We start from the raw sequence: 17,119 nt of genomic DNA on the forward strand, positions 1-17,119 counted from the left end.
TTTACGAGCTGCCTGTTAATTCGAGAACTGTTTGCATTTACATTTTGGTAAAGATCAAATCGAGAGTTCGCATGTTTTCCACGAAATGTAATGCATTTATAATGAAGATAAAATTGCAGTATCGTTCGCTTTTATGAACATAATTGGACGCTTTTGTTTATTCGGGATAATTTGCACCATTCATTTTGTTCGATTGCTGATTTACATTGTTATTGTTTCAGGTTACGGGAGGAGAGGTGCGATCCAGACAGACCTCTACCGCTGGACCAAAAAGCCAGGGATCTCAGCCCACGGAACGGTAAGACACCAGTTATTTTTTTCACTAGGCTGAAAAATGTTCTTTTGAAAATGCAAGACATTTCGAGCATTTTCAAAGCATTTTTCAGGCGAATTAAACACTTGTCTAATTTTAATTTGACGTTTTTTTAATGAATATAAATATGATTTGTGTGAGTTGTCTCCAAGAAAAATTATAAATTTATTTGTTTCTCGCTTTGGAAAATTAACAATTATATTCATAAAATAAAACAAAATCGTTAAAAAAAACAATAAACTATTAAAATAGAATGCTGTTTTACGTTAAAATTCAAAATACAATTTTTGTTCTTTTCCTTTATGTTAGCAAATCGTCGGTTAAGAGTGTTAACCTGCTAACTCTACTTCTGGTCATTTTTAGAATTTTTATCTAATCTAATTTTAAATAATGTTGCGCATTGGTGCGAAAAACATTTTATTCAACGTTTGACTCCAATGAGTAAAATGTTCATAATACGAATAACTGCTAACTCCAGACTTTGCAGTTGAGACCGAATTGCTGCTATCTCCAGTAACAACAAATTTGTGTCCACGTGGATATTTTTGTAACTTTAAAAATTGGTCTTTGTAGTTTGCAAATTAGATAATAATTAAATTTGTTTTGGAAAATTAGCTTAAAGATAAGTTCCCTTTTTATAACATAAACATTTAACAGGGTATAAGGAGACATTGTTTAGCATGTTTAAAAAAGTAATTTTGGATGGCTATAGCAGTTTGTTTTTCTAATATTTATTTAAATAAGAATCACAAAAATGTTTTATTACTGTCGAGAACCTCAACGTCTTATTATTGATTTTTTAATGACGTGACATAAATATTTTTTTCTGTAACGGTTAATAATAATTATTACAACAAGACATTTATTTTAAATTTTGTAATTATTACTACTCTTATTATTAAATTTTCCCAGCACCACTAATAAATATTTGAAGTTAATTTTATTTATCGCTTTCATATTCAGAAAACTCCAAAATTTAAAAAAAATCATAGAAAGTTCGCCTGTTATCTCCAAATATACAATCCTATAAAGTGTTAATTTGAAAGTTATTTTTAAATTATTACTATGTATAATTGGTAGCCGAATAGTATTAACCCGTTTGTAATTTGAGTTCTTTTATAAGCTTATTTTTAATAAAATTATTACGTTTTTTTACCTCTTGTAAAATTTGCGTTACTGGAGTTAGCAGGTTAACACTCTTAACCGACGAAATGGAAAATAACAGCAACCCAAAATAGCAGTTACTGAAATGATCTAGAAGTTTTTCAGACACTGGGATTTGTAAATGTTATTGTCTTCAAAGACTCACGGATTCCATGTCTTTAGACTCGAAGGGCAATTTTTACAAAAAAAATACCTTGACATCGTCAATTTGGAGATTTTAATGCCAAAATAGACTCTATACGCTTCCTAAAATTATTATTATGTAGTATTTATTAAAATTATTTTGATTTTTAATTATTTAATTGTTATTTAACACCCCCCTATGTAGATAAATAGATCCGCAAATAATTTACATTGTCATCTTGTGGTCACTTTTTAATTCGCAGAAAACAGAAATTTTTGAAAATATTTTTTTTTTCTTAATATAAGGACATTTCGACAAAATTAATGATAACATGTTAAAAAGTTCGTCTGTAACGATAAATATGAAAAAAATAACATACCTAATTATTTTTGTTGTTACATAGAGTAATTAATAGTTAGGTATAGTGCATTTGAATAAATTTGGCCGCTAGCTCTAACTTGGTACGCTATGGACTAAAATTGTCAGTTTGACAGATTCAAGTGGCAAACAATAGTAAGTAAACCTGAACTGGCTTGCTTGCAATGTATTCATCAACAATTATTATTGGTTTATTGTCTTCGTGTTGGAAATAATTATGATTTGTTGGAGTAATGAATGATGATACGCAATACAAATGTGAATTTTCTAAAATTCAAAAATTACCAATGTGTCACTGCAGAGAACTTTTTAGGACCACTTAAATCAGTCAAAGTGACAATTTCTGTCCATTAAAGCTAGCGGCCAAATTTATTCAAATGGACTTTTTTTTTACTTATTTTGACTTCTGCTTTAAATTGGAATCGTCATTTATTCATTTAATGAAATTTTATCAGTTCAGAAATGGGTTAGTAGCACTACATTCAAATCGAGCAATTAAAAATTATTTTAGAGTCAAAAGTCAAAATTTCGTGTTTCTGAAAATTTTCCCTGAACTTCACATAATCAGTTTACTTATATTATTTTTGAAAGCAATTATTGGCCACCACAACGGCACCGGAATTGACACAATTGACATTTATGTAGTTGCAGAATAAAACCAACTATTCTAAATCAGATCAAAAAATGATTTTTTGCCACAAATGCCTTGAGGCGCACAAAATAATTTTTACTTCTTATTTCTGCGATTTATAACAGTGTCATAATCGTGGAAATTATTGCTTCTTCTTCAGGAGCTTTTCCTCAGAGTTCTCTACCCATTTAGCACTTTACCAATTGGCTCGTTTTCCCAAATGTCGCGTATAAATCCCGTGGAGATTGATGCGCTCATCCAAAAGAGCCAACAGTCCGATTTATTTGAAGCCTTAACTCGGGCATTCGTTTCAATTTCTGCATATGCGTATTTAATTGTGACCCTCGCGTAATTTATTACCACCGAGATTGGTTCGTGTAACGTCCGACGCACCAAATCCCCGTTTTACAACCATTAATTAAATCCCGGCGTGATAGTTAACTTTTTATTTCGGATGGACCGAATTAATTCGTTGTTTTATTTGTTTCCAGGCTCACCCACCGACCACAGTCCCGTGTTGAATCTTTCGAAAAGTGGCGGCGGCTCCGCTGGTTCACTCGGTGACGGCGAGCATTCAGGGAGTGAAGCCGATGGTCCTGATGTTCCGCCGTCACCGAGGTCGCCGAGATCGGCGGCAGAAGACGAAGAGGACGACAACATCTCCGATCCGGAGGACGACGACGAAAAGGATCAAGGTAAATGAGGCGGAATTGTCATGTTGGATTATTGATTTTCGGCCTTTGAGGCACAAGATCGCAGAAAGGGCCTCGGCTTGGGGATTTAATTACCAAAATGAGGAGTCCGGTTACAAATGAAGAGAGTCCGGTGACTGCGTCCGCTCGGGTTTTAAAGCTATTGATGATTCTTTTTGGTTATTTTCGAACGGGATAAAGTGTCAAAGTTTTTCGATTGAAATTGATTTGACTTGGAGCCTCTGGAAACGTTCATAACTAATGTTTTCTAAGGTCAAAAGTGACGCACAAATCATTAATTAATTTAATACTCTGACATAACGAGAATGAGAATTTTCTAATTTATCGCTTGTGAAATTAATGTATTCCCGAATAATATCTAAAAGAAAGAACGAACTGATTAGTCCGTGCCAAGTCTATTCTTTCCTTTCAACATATTTTCACTAGGGTCATTAGACCGAAATTAATTTTCTCTTTTTCGCCGATCGTGACTTTATCTAAATTGTTAATTAAACGCTTTGGCCTTCTTCGAATGATACGAGTTTGGACCATTCGGAATAAATCATTTTTGATGGGACATGCGTGCACAAGTTACCATGTTCTCGCCGGAGAAGAAATATATCTGGCTAATTTGTTTGTTTAAGACATGGGAAAAATGAGATAGGGAATGTTAATGTGGCTGAGACGTTGTGGTCAAGATGGATGACCAACTGACATGCTCGATTTGATGGCTTACTTTGAGCATCGCCGGTTTGACGAGTTCTACGCGAAGTGGAGGTCCGTAATTAGCATTTTCTCTTTCGTTTGGATGAGAAAAGGTTGCATTTGCTGACCTTTGGTTACCACCCTTGAAAAAATTGCCATAATAACACGGGAACTATGAATTTGTGTGTTTCGATATTTTAGTCTCTGTTTCTTTGCAGATATGGACGAAGGCGACCTCCCCCTGCCCGCGGCCCCCGGCAGCGACTCCCAACAAGCAGCCTTAAATTATTCGACCCTAGCGAGTGCGGTAGCCTCCGCTAACGGTCCTAGTCAAGATCCGAGCATCTCCTCGACGGAGACGCTCCTCCGCAACATCCAAGGACTGTTGAAGGTAGCCGCTGATAACGCCCGCCAGCAGGAGCGCCAGATCAACTACGAGAAAGGTACAAATAGCAACATGGTGTATCTGCTGTCGCTAGCACAGTACTACATGTATTTAGCCGCTACGCAGAAATGCTAAAAAGTAAACGCGACTTGATGTATAAAATACTTTGTAAATACTATGATGCAAACATTGGAAAATCGGAACTTGAAATTCTGATTCATGCCCGAAGATTTGGGTTTCGAATTTTCCACATGTCGTACGACGTAGTGTTTGTATAAAGTCTCAGTATGTCAAATGGCGGCACTCGTGTGCACATATCGACTTGTACTCTAAACTAAGTAGCTTTACTGGATGTAAATAATTAAGCATAATCTGTGGATAGAGCAGACATTTTATAGCGAAGATAATGTTAGTGACGACTGTAAAGAGAGCGCGCTTCGCGCGTCTCGAACCTGACCCGGTGTTTCAGTGATGGAATTTGGTTATTCTGTCAGCTGGTTGTTAGTATATTATTAGTAATGTGCCATTACTTCCAGTGTTGTTAGAGTAGATGTTTATTTAAAAATTAGTTAATTTAACTTAAATATTTATATACTTAAATTAACTTGAAAATTTTGATATATTCTTCAACCTGTATATTCATTTTGTGAGTGAATATAACAAAATTTTCTCAGCACCAAAAAATTTCAGTGACGATTTCCCTGAAAGGAACTCGATCTGACTTTTAGAATTAGGTTTTATGTGTGATGTACATGTTAACAATTCAAAATTGAAAATAAACGAAATTACTATATACACTGATCGCATTTTTTCTTTTTTTTTTTCTATATACAACTACCTTTTTCGTTTTAGCAAAATTGGCATACCGTAACTTATCACAACGCCAAGCGCTAAATAGGTAGGTGGCACTTTTATTATTCTTGTTATGAATGTTACCAACTAACAGATACTAAATTCCAGCATTGATATACTGAAGCTATTTTGAGAGAAATCATCAAAACATTATTAACTTAACGCTCCATTCAAACTTTCATCTTCACAGTAAATTCCGCTCGAGGATACTTCATAATAATCACTCAGTCCAAAACTAAATTTAACTAATTCACAAAGCTTATGTCTGGATATCTTTTCATTCATTTTTTAGGTCAGGTTCTAAATTTAATTTGTATGACGCGTCGGAAAAAATTATGAAATGCTCGATTACATGACTATCAAACATCGATTAAGGTAATTACCACTTATCTGATTTATTTATCGGATACAACGATGTAATAATAACAATAATTCGGCTAATTAATTATATCAAGATTCCAACCGGGTTTGCGGTTTTGGAAAGGGAAATACCGGAAATGTGTACTGAGACTTGAACTTCAAAAGTCATCGACAATTGAAGACTTGACATATAAACCGGGCTAAGCGCCAATCTTGTATTTTGAGATAATTAAATATTTTTGTTTATATCCATCATTGTCATCTAAACCGGCCTGCAAAAATTATGTAATGAGACTTTGCTAATGAACTTGTAATTTGATATTGAGATATTGAGAAAAATATGTAAGTTGTGATTTCAAAAACGTGCTAAGCGCCAAATGTAAATTATAAGTTCGAAGATATGAACATTTAAAAATTGTTCTAAGCGCAAAGATGTTAATCACAAATATGGGACAATTTATTAAAACATCAAAAATCAGTAGCTGATAACAAAATGTTTACATTCTGTGTATTAAATTTTCTACTTTGTCTTAAAAATGGTAACATTTTTTGAAGTTTTTTTTCTTTTCAACTGTTAATGGCTTGCCACAATTTAGTTTTATCATTCCATTTCACATATAGCTTGGTTATTTACATTTTTTTTAAACAGTTTTGCATTTTGCTTCTGTTACAACAAGAGTTTCACTAATTTTGATTAAACCAGGATTATTTTGGGAAATCGGAAGCCATTTTATTTTGGAAATCTTCAGCTTGCTGGTGTTTAAGGTGCTTTCAGCAAGGTGAATCCCAAAATTATAACAATAGAGTTGCCTTAAATAGTACACTCCCGCTCAAAAGTATTTGCCCACCAACATTTTTTTAAGTAACTTCAAAATAATTTCTTTCTTTCGCTTTTGTTTGCCGTTTTTTGTTTTCATGTTTATATACTTCATTGATGCTAACAGCAATGTTTTTCTTTTTTTGATGTTTTAGAAAATATCTTTTTTTTTATTTTTTAATGTACTTTTAAATTTTTTTAAAAAGTTATCGTTTCATATATTTTCACAATCCATCAGCCTATAAATGCAAAAACGAAAGTGTTGATTGACGTTTACCGTTTAAGTTTATTGTTCTTCAAGTTTTTCTCAAAAAATTAGTGACCGTTTTGTACAAAAATTATGAAGAAAGTTAAGTTAGGTGTGAAAACGCGTGCAATGTTATCACTTACCACAGAATGAGCAGAAATAACCGCGAAATCGCAAAAGAATTAATAATATTTTTAAGTGGGCACATACTTTTGAGCGGTAGTGTACATCTGTTCAAAATCTTGTTCTTGTTCAAAATCAACGCAAATCCTGCATGTGTTGCTTAGGGGAAGTTGCGACATTTGCTTCATCGTTTTTAATGCATTTGCGGGCTTTCTGTGCATCTCTATGATGATTTTAGAGTTTAATTTTCGCTGTTTGGTCCCTTTTTGCTGTACATAATATATTCAACAAGCCGCACGTTTTACAAGTATCAGTTCTTGACGGATGAAAACTTAAGTTAGAAAATTTTTCCTTAAACATTCTGTAGTACAATCGATAGGGAATATTAGCATGAAGGTATTTTTCTGTAAACTCTAAATAAACCAGTCAAACTAAATTTATAACTACAGTAATAATTGCATCTAAAATTACTAATGGCGCTTAGCTCGGTTTTTATAAACACTGCTTTGAACTAAACACAATATAGTTATTTGTGTACCAAGGCCATAAAGTGATAGCCAAGGCCAGGACGAAGGCGAGGGCAAAATGGCACTTTTTGGCCCTGATAGACACAAGATTTTTTAGGTGACATCATTAAATTTACTGGTTAATTAATTTTTACTTATGATTTATTAATTTAATCATTTATAACAACTGAATAATTGGAAATATTTATGAATCCTTTAGAAAAGTTAATATTTTTTTATTTACATTTGCTGTTTCGGCATGTGTTTAGATTTGATGTGCATTTTGATGTTGTTGCAACAGCACTGCTATCCATCTTCCTTTTCAATAATTCAACACGTCTTTGTTGCACTTTACAGCAGTTTGTCGATTTGATTTTACCCAAATAATTATAAAATTGAGGATAATATCGGTATCTTGATGTAATATGCAAAACTATGGATAGATGGCGCCACCATAGATCGGCCGAAAATGTTTGCGGCCAGAAAAGACTCACTTTTAGACCGCTTTTAAGGCCTAAAATTTTATTTTTAGTTGAAGTCGCCTAAAAACATTTTTTTTATACACGAAAGGCCCTTTCTATTGGCAATATCGATTACTATTGTTTTATGAAGTAATCTAATTTTTCAATTTTTTGGCGCTTAGCTCGGTTTTTATGCCGTCTTCAATTATTGCTGGACTTTTGAAAGTTCACGTATTCTCTAGGTTCTGTAGTTTCATGAGATTCCTTTGTGTTGCTTTTCGATTTGATTCGTTTCTTCGCATCTAGCTGGCTATAATTTCATCGGTAATTTTTTGTTCTGTCACTGTAATAAGAGGCTAACCGAGACGTGTGCGAAGTGATCGATGTGTCGTGTCACAAGTGTGATATTAGCCTCTTCCTCGTGAGTATTCCGCATGATCACGCAAAATTCCATAATTTTCCGTGGTCGATAAAAAAGTCGTCGATTGTAGAAAAATGAATCGAAGAGAATCCGCTCGCCGCAGTCGTGTTCACGTACGTCCGTTAAACGAGGAGATCGTGTGTGGTGGTCGCAACACAAGTCTTCTTATAACTATCCACGCTCTGATATCGGCGATATTATCTCGTTTTATCGAACCCATCTCGGATCTCCGGCCGTGTTAACGCAAATTATTGGTACTTGAAGCGACCACTTTAGCTGATTAAAATTGCATTTTGAATGGAATCGTTAGGGCGAAACGTCTTCATTTACATTCGGAATTATTTACGGGCGAATTTCTCGATTCCAATTATCCGTAAACATAAGTGCGCGAGATATTTATGCCCCGGCGAGATTTTTGCGTCTGGCGGACTAAATAACGATTGGTCAAGGCGGAATTATTGTTAAAATTCGTCTCAGACGGGAGATAACGCGTTCAAACGGACAAAATAAGATTATATCGGTGATACGAGCCCGAAGGGACAATTAGGACTATTTTGATATGGTAGACCATCCAGTGAGGATGATCGAACACGTTTTACTGGATTTGTGGCGATTTTTCGTAGGTTCTTTGGCTGGACGGCTGTGTTCATCGTTTATGCATGCAACAATCAGAACGGAGACCAAATTATAAGGCTTTCATGTCTGGAAGTCAGGTGGTATACCAGCAACTTTTGCATATTTCCCCAGAAAAAGAGCGGCGATTAAACACGCGGCGGTCACTCATGAAAACGTTTGCAAACTTTAAAGGCAAAAAACGAACAAACTTGATTCAAATTTGGTTATCTTGAATTTTAGTGCAGTGCGTCTGTTCGGTTAATTCCGAAACATATTTAAAAACGTATTAAACGAAACGTATTAAAAGGAATTTTAAAACTTGCAATAAATTACGATTTTATTATTAATATCGTAAATTTATGAATGCGCCAATAATACAGGGGACTGTCATCGTATTTTTAAATGCAGCAGGGCATTAAATGAGCAATGTTAATGCCGAATGCACGGACGGATACCGGCATAAAGAACAACGCTAATAGCAACATTGGTTGTAAACTTTTAATGACTGCAGAGGGTCCTACATTGTGTTATATAAAGGTTATGTTTTCAACGTCGATGCCGCGGATTTGCAGTCTTATTCATAATTAGAAACGTCTGCTGCACGGAACTTTGCCGCATTCTTTTAATTCAGAAAAATTTATAGTTCACAAACTAAAACTTTACGGAAAATTAAACAATTTCCATCAAAACACAAATATCAAGACCGATTTTTATTTTTTTCGCATTAAAACCAAAATGTCGCTCCTGATGAAACAAGTCTCAGAATAAACACTGAACTCCGGTAACCGTCATAAAAGTCACTTTTAATATTAACTTGGTGGTCATAAAAACAAATTAACGTGTAAGTTTTTATTTGTGAATATTTAGTAGTCAATTATATTTTAATTAAAACTGGATGCAGGTATTTAGACTAAATTTTCCTTCTGATCCAGTCAGTTTTGTTGTATATTTCCAAGTGTCAGCGTTGTCATCATAATTTAAAGTGTTTGTTTATGGCAACAATAAAAAGTGCGCTGTAACAATTTTTTAATTATGAATATTAAAAAGTACAAAGGTTAAATTTGTGGGGTAGTAACCTCTCGTTTCGCCGAATAAAAAGAGGCCAATCATCGTTCAATTACTAAAATTGATGTAAAAAGAACGGTAACATCGAAATTGATCAAATACAACAGGAAACAAAAGTCGCTTATTAAGTTGAATGAATGCCGCGGCAATGACTTATGAACACCACCTGTATCATTACAGACGATTTGTAATGACAACATAATGGTTTAATTGATACATATCGACGAAAAACGTGCATGAAGGCGAATAAAAGTGGAATTGCAAACCGCATCATCATCATCATCTCCCGTTTTCAACTGGAAAATGTGCATAAAATATTATAATGCACTTTCAAATCGCGAGTTATGGCAAAACAATAAATAACGAGAGAAAGGAAAACTGATGTGTTCTGTCCAAGACGGTTTATTGGATTTATGTTCGCGCCGTGGGCCGCACCAAATTTAAGAAGTGCGCAATTAATATCAAGATGAAGATGTGGTGGATGGCAAGTTTTCCTCGATAATGAAGCAAATATCGGTAGCAGAATAATTTCAAGTAGCCAACAGCAACCGTTTCAGTAGACTACTTTGTATTGTCCGCCTACGTAACAATTTTTCATGATATATTTTATACTGAGCGAAATAGACCGATTTATAACTCTTGAAATTGCGATTTATGAATGGAACTGCGGCGAAATAAGCTAATTAAACCTAGTCCTGATTTCGTCGAGTCCGGTTCTGCATACAGTCGGCCATATTTGATATGGCGAGGCAATTTATAGAGTGCCATTATCGTTTTATGATTCTCTTACGAGAAGAATTTAAATGAAGAAATGTACAAGTGGCTGCGGCAACAAAAACCATCGGCCATTACTGGAACAGGTGGATTTTAAAGTTAAATAAATTTCGACTAATTTGAAACTAATTTCAAATACAATGCCTCAAAGAAATTCTCGATCAATTTTAAGCGATTATTATTTTTGAAACCTGGCCAATCAATCGTACCGTGTTATTATAGTGTACTAAATTGCTTGGGACCATTAATGGTACCAGAAAAAAGAACCTGTTTAAGACACTGAATTAATTTTTGACAATAACATTATAAATTGCTTTTTTACCGAACGAACCGATAAATCAAATATTCAAATCTACGACCAATTGCACACAATACGTTACCGTAACTATCATATTCTTCGCCCACCCAAATCATTTTCTCGAGCTTATTTATAGATCAATGTCTTCCATAATATTATAAACAGTTATTAATTGTCGTGTGAAAATGTTGAGAAAAAGCTCTTTGATCTCGCGAATCGCTTTTATTTTTTGATTACATAAACAACGTTTTTATAGCTCATCTCCAACTTGTGATTTCAATCTTCGTGATGTTAAAATTCATTACAAAAGAAGCTGTAAGAATTGATGTTATAATAAAATGTGTTCCAGATTTTCGAAATTATAAAGATATTACTGAGATATTGCTTCAATCGACTTTGTCGGCTCAATTATACAATTTTAAGCGTTTTAATAGGTCTTCATTAACTTGAATAACGTCAGTCGCCAATAAATTTTTATTTCCACCACATCAAAGAGCCAAACGTCAGGATTGTTAGTGCTAATTAGCACTCAGTACCTACTTAACTGAGTAATAAAAGGCGAGAATAATGAATATTTTATTTATTTCTAGAAAATTAATTAATCAAGTCGTAATGCAGACTTTTTTCGCAAAGCTTGGAAAGTTATTTCAAGTTGTGTTTGAATAAGTGCATCACTAAGCTCGTTCATTTACAGGTGTTTGAATAGATGCAAGTAGTTGTATGGTGGCGGAGAGCTGGGGTGAGGGCGGCGATAATTCGAAAACTAGTTACTCTAAGCCTTGCACGAGTTTACTTAACATAACATTGCCTGGCACAGCTTTGAATTAATTGAATTATTGGACCGAAAAGAAATTAATCTTGTAATGTGTAGGGGGATTCTGTAATAACTCGGTACAGCAGACCTGTTCGCCAGCTCTCATACACGACTCACCACCGTACGCAAACTATGTAGGATAATTAAGACACAAAACGGTAATTAAGTTAACGATCAGCACCTAAAACTGAACTTGGTGCGGTGGTTTGCGTTTGAAGTTAATGAGGTGGTCGATTTAATTAATCGGATGTGTGTTTGGTAATCGTGAATCGCAGATTGGGCGACTGTTGCAAAGTGTGGCATTGGAATCACATCGCTGCGAGCTGTTTGGATTACAAAATCTCAAACCGGGACCGAATCGGTGTTGTTGCTCTTAGTTCTCTGCCCCCAGGCGCTTACTTAGGCTGCCTCTGAGCTTTACGCCGCCCGACTGCGAACACAAACACGCTAAACACATCCTTCGCTAGTTTATGCCATTTGGCCTTTAAGCGCCTTCAAACTTTACACTTTAACGATTTTTATTGCTTGTCGGCAGCAAAGCGCAACGAGACATTTTCTCAAAAATCAAGAAAAATTCATAAGTGCACCCAGTTTCTAATTTGACAGTCTGAAAATTTAAGAAATATCGAAAGCGCGAAAATCCACAGAATCTAAATGACCGCAAAAAAATTGAAAAAATAAAAAAGTTTGGGAAAATCCATAAATTTAAAGCACTACATATAACACACTAGCTTGAAAAACTCGTTCCCAATGCAATTTGCCCCCAGTTTAATTCGTCTCGGTGTGATTTTTGATAATAATTGAAAATTCTAAAATATATGTATTTTTTAGTAATATTGACATCTTCAACTTAACCTTCCAGCAGTCTGTTGGGGTCTGACAGATCCAGAGGTGGAAAAAAAGCGTTGCACTCTCTAAACTAATTGACTCAAAAAGCCCAAATCTTGATAGCTGCTTATTTTGACTCATTCTAACTACCGTTGTTTTTGTTCCGGCATTGATATTATTTCTTCCTGATTTCAAAAGTTGTCTTTATTGTTTTCTAACTCTAAATGTATTATTTTTTTGAGTCCCATGTGTATTTTTAACTCGTGGATTTTTTATAAATTGTAACCATAAAAATTTTTTTTTTCGAATGATGAAATGAAAATTGATTATTTAAGTGATAATGACTTATACAGTGAATATATTTGCAAGGAATCCATCATTTTGTGTGTTTGTTCACTTTTAAATTGATATTTATTGATTTGCAAGTTTATCATATTTTCACGTTGTAATTAAATATGTTTTTAATCTACTGACTACAATCTTCTAATTTACAATGTTTTACATCATTTTCAAGCAAATTGCAGTACTAAATTTTATTTTAGGCCTAAAAATTAACTGAGGTCTGACAGACCCCAGCAGACTAATATCGTCCGGCTGAGCTAGCAGACTACTGGAAGGTTAAGGTAGCTCCACACTAATAGAAGTCACTTCATTTCAATTTAAAACATCAAATGCAATAAAAATGTCACTAGTAGGGAAAAAGATTCCAAAAATTCAATTTGTAGAGTTTCTACAAAAAGCAAGTCCTTATTATCCGTGTCCGCTTCACTAAAACGACACACAAAATAGTAATATTTTGAAATAAATTTTATATCATCTGATGCAGGAAACCAGAAAACATCTAAAAAATTAACTTTGAATGAGTTCATTAGTTTGTTGCAATAACAGTAAAATAAATATTAGTTCCTTAAACTACCGATAGGTACCAACAAACAAATTTGGAAATTAAAGACAATTTTAGGGGTAGCTACAAATACAAAGTGATGAAAAAAAGACGTCCATGCTACCTATGTTGCAGCTAAATCTTTCCTGAGCCCAAAATTAAAAACCAAAAAAAAATTGTGCTTTTTAAACTAAGATAGAAGCTTTCTTTTATAAACGATCAAACACTGTTTGGATAAACTTTTTATAACAATTTGATTATTAGATATTACATTTTTACCGTTAATAATATTCTGTATTAAAATAAGAACAAAAAGTGCTTTAAACCAAGTTTTAAAAATACCATTTTTTAGTTTTGTAGAACATTTTTCAATGTTGCAACTTTGTAAAGTTCCATTAATTGCTTAGAGACTGCCGGGTATTTCGAAAACTGCCGAATATAAAATTTTATTAGAAATATATGAGCACATGGCCATTTCTTTTGAAAAAATTTATATTGTGAAAATTTTACGTTGATTTCTGAGATGGTTTAACTGAAAGGACATAGTACTTCCCCTCATGGGCGCCTTTTTTTCATCACCCTGTATATCAACAGATACTTAAATAATTATGAAAAATAAATTATGTGCCCGCAAATACGTTCAGTTGGTGTTTTTGTAATTACAGTGCATAAAACCAAATTTTTTAGGAATCAATTTGCAGGAGACGAATTCGCCGGGAACAACTGTTCGCAAATCGATAAATCTAAAAGATCACAATAATATAAAAAAAATAATTTGCATAATGTAGAGCACAGAATTTGTAAATAAAAAAGCTGAGATGCGAAATGAAGGTTGGACAAGTTGTTCAAGATTGTTTTAGATAACCGATTTTTTTTGAATTGTGAGTAAAAATAAGTACTTGGACGTAAAGGTTAATTACAGTTTGAGATTCATGTCAGTTTTCTTTTAATTAGTGGATGCAGTGTGCACTTTAGCCGGCGGTATTCCAACAACTTGTGCAAAGCTCGACTCAAGGAACGACCGACTTATCGCACAAGCTATTAAGAAGAGTAAATTTATATGGAAAATGCACATAAAGCTTGGACATTTCTGTTTCTGCAGGTATGCAGGACCGTCCATTAGTTTTAGTGTTCCCCATTAAAATGCGTTTAAGTTGTGGAGTCGCAGTATATTAATAAACATAAAATTGAGCCACTAAAATGTGTTTATGCCGATGCGAAATACCTAATAAAGTCCAGCACAGTAATTTAATAATTTTCTCGGAATCGTTCGATGGAAGTAATTGCTTCTTTTGAGGGGAAATGGTTAAAAATGACGTATAAATTACAGAAATTGCGCTATTATAGTTGGGTCGATTGATTAGTCGGAATAAAACATGACTTTGGATTTGATCACGATCAAGGCGAGCCTATTGTGATGCTACGGAATATTTTTGTATTTCGGTGACCGGCTTGACCCGGACAGAGAACTGCACTGAACACTATCGCCACCATAAAGTTTAAGTACCACGTAAAGCTCTTTGCTCGCTTGTAGACACGTCTTGACACATATCCTGGATATCGCAGGCGCGTTATTTACTGAACTGCTTGCAAGGAACCGTTGCAGCAGGGTCGTGCAGCACAAACGCGAAAAATCGCTCTAAATTCTAATTTCCACCGACACGAACTGCAAGTTGCAATGCAAGAAACATCTAAACACCGAGCCGCGTTTTAATGAAGTTGTAAGATAACTCTCAAGAGTAGATATCCACTGCTGATAGGGCATTACATGGTTTATTCCTCTGATATTGGGTATGTGGCCGATGTGGATCCGTATCTCCTGCACTAACCTCATTAGCGGGTGTCACATTTACATATAATAGCAGGACCCATATAGGGATGCTGCAATGTACCGCACCTGCTACATTTACATAATTTAATTAAAACATTACTCCTGGTCAGCAGAACCCACGGATGCCTTTTAAAATGCCCCGCTTAGAAACACACGGTAAATTATTTGCCGTGTTATATCGAATTTGGACGCCCATTTTAACCGAATTTGTATCAACACAGAAAATGGGATGCTCTCACGCTTTGGGTTAAATATAATCATGGGGAAATCTTAAGAGTTGCGCTACAGATTAGGGATTATGAAGTGTTGCGAACGAGATAGTGGAGGAAGTAATGACAGATTTTCAACAGGACAGAGAAACACATTTATTGTTAAGGCTGCTTATTTTTTAATGTATCAGTTTCTGCTTGTATTCACATTTGTCTCTAAAACTAAGAAACAAACATTGAAAAATAGCTGTTTGTGTACCAAGGCAAAAAGTGTGTCTTTTTTGGCCGAGCCTTTTTTTTTAATACCCGAGGCGGTAGCCGAAGCCAGAAAGAAGGCGAGGGCAAAATGGCACTTTTTCGCCGTGATACACACAAGATTTTTTAGGCAACATCATTAAATTTACAAGTTAATTAATTTATTATTATTTATGATTTATTGATTTAATCATTTATAACAACTGAATAATTGTAAATATTTATGAATCCTTCAGAAAAGTTCCTATTTTCTTTATTTACATTTGCACTTTTGGCTTGTGTAGCTTCGCAATTTGTATGAATTAGATTTGATGTGCATTTTGATGTTGTTGCAGCAGCACTGCTATCCATGTTCGTTTTCAATAATTCAACACGTCTTTGTTGCAATTTACAGCAGTTTGTCGATTTGATTTTACCCAAATAATTATAAAATTGAGGGTAATATCGGTATCTTAATGTAATCTTAATGTAATATGCAAAACTATGGATAGATGGCGCCACCATAGATCGGCCGAAAATGTCTGCGGCCAGAAAAGACGCACTTTTTGGCCGCGTTTGAGGCTTAAAAATTCCATTTTCAGTTTAAGTCGCCTAAAATAGCTATTTGTGTACCAAGGCCAAAAAGTGGTTCTTTTTTGGCCGAGCCTTTTTTTAATGGCCGAGGCGCTAGCCGAGGCCAGAAAGAAGGCGAGGGCAAAATGACACTTTTTGGCCGTGTTACACACAAGATTTTTTAGGCGACATCATTAAATTTACAAGTTAATTAATTTGTATTTATGATTTATTGACTTAATCAATTATAACAACTGAGTAATTGTAAATATTTGTAAATCCTTCAGAAAAGTTCATATTTTCTTTCTTTACATTTGCAGTTTCAGCACGTGTAGCTTCACAATTTGTATGAATTAAATTTAATGTGTTTTTTAATGTTGTTGCAGCAGCACTGCTAGACATGTTCATTTTCAATAATTCAACACGTCTTTGTTGCACTTTACACCAGTTTGTCGATTTGATTTTACCCAAATAATTATAAAATTAAGGGTATTATCGGTATCTTGATGTAATATGCAAGACTATGGATAGATGGCGCCACCATAGATCGGCCGAAAATGTTTGCGGCCAGAAAAGACTCACTTTTAGGCCGCTTTTAAGGCCTAAAAATTCCATTTTCAGTTTAAGTCGCCTAAAAAATATTTTATTTAAAAGTTACATTACTTGAAAATTTGATAATTTGGGGTAGTTTTACTAATAGAAGTTTATATCCGATTTTTGTGAATTTTAAAACTAAGAATTAGTAAAGATAGTCATAATGCTTGATGCATGAATTTATAGGTACAACTATGAATAAAAATTCATTCAATTTAGTCA

At 34.3% G+C, this 17,119-nt stretch overlaps 1 protein-coding gene across 2 annotated transcripts in view; it reads left to right on the top strand.

Annotated features, from left to right (window-relative positions):
• Nucleotides 1-17,119, top strand: part of dac (dachshund family transcription factor) — a 122,312-nt gene that overhangs the window by 60,379 nt on the left and 44,814 nt on the right. For both annotated transcript variants that reach the window (XM_088044112.1, XM_088044111.1), the window contains exons 5-7: nt 222-298; nt 3,102-3,305; nt 4,226-4,450. In XM_088044112.1, the coding sequence (XP_087900238.1) occupies nt 222-298; nt 3,102-3,305; nt 4,226-4,450 (506 nt within the window). The remainder of the gene's footprint in view (nt 1-221; nt 299-3,101; nt 3,306-4,225; nt 4,451-17,119) is intronic.

This window comes from Gnatocerus cornutus, chromosome 8 (assembly GCF_029298725.1).
Source record: "Gnatocerus cornutus isolate USDA-ARS CGAHR chromosome 8, icGnaCorn1.1, whole genome shotgun sequence".
Lineage (NCBI taxonomy): Eukaryota > Metazoa > Arthropoda > Insecta > Coleoptera > Tenebrionidae > Gnatocerus > Gnatocerus cornutus.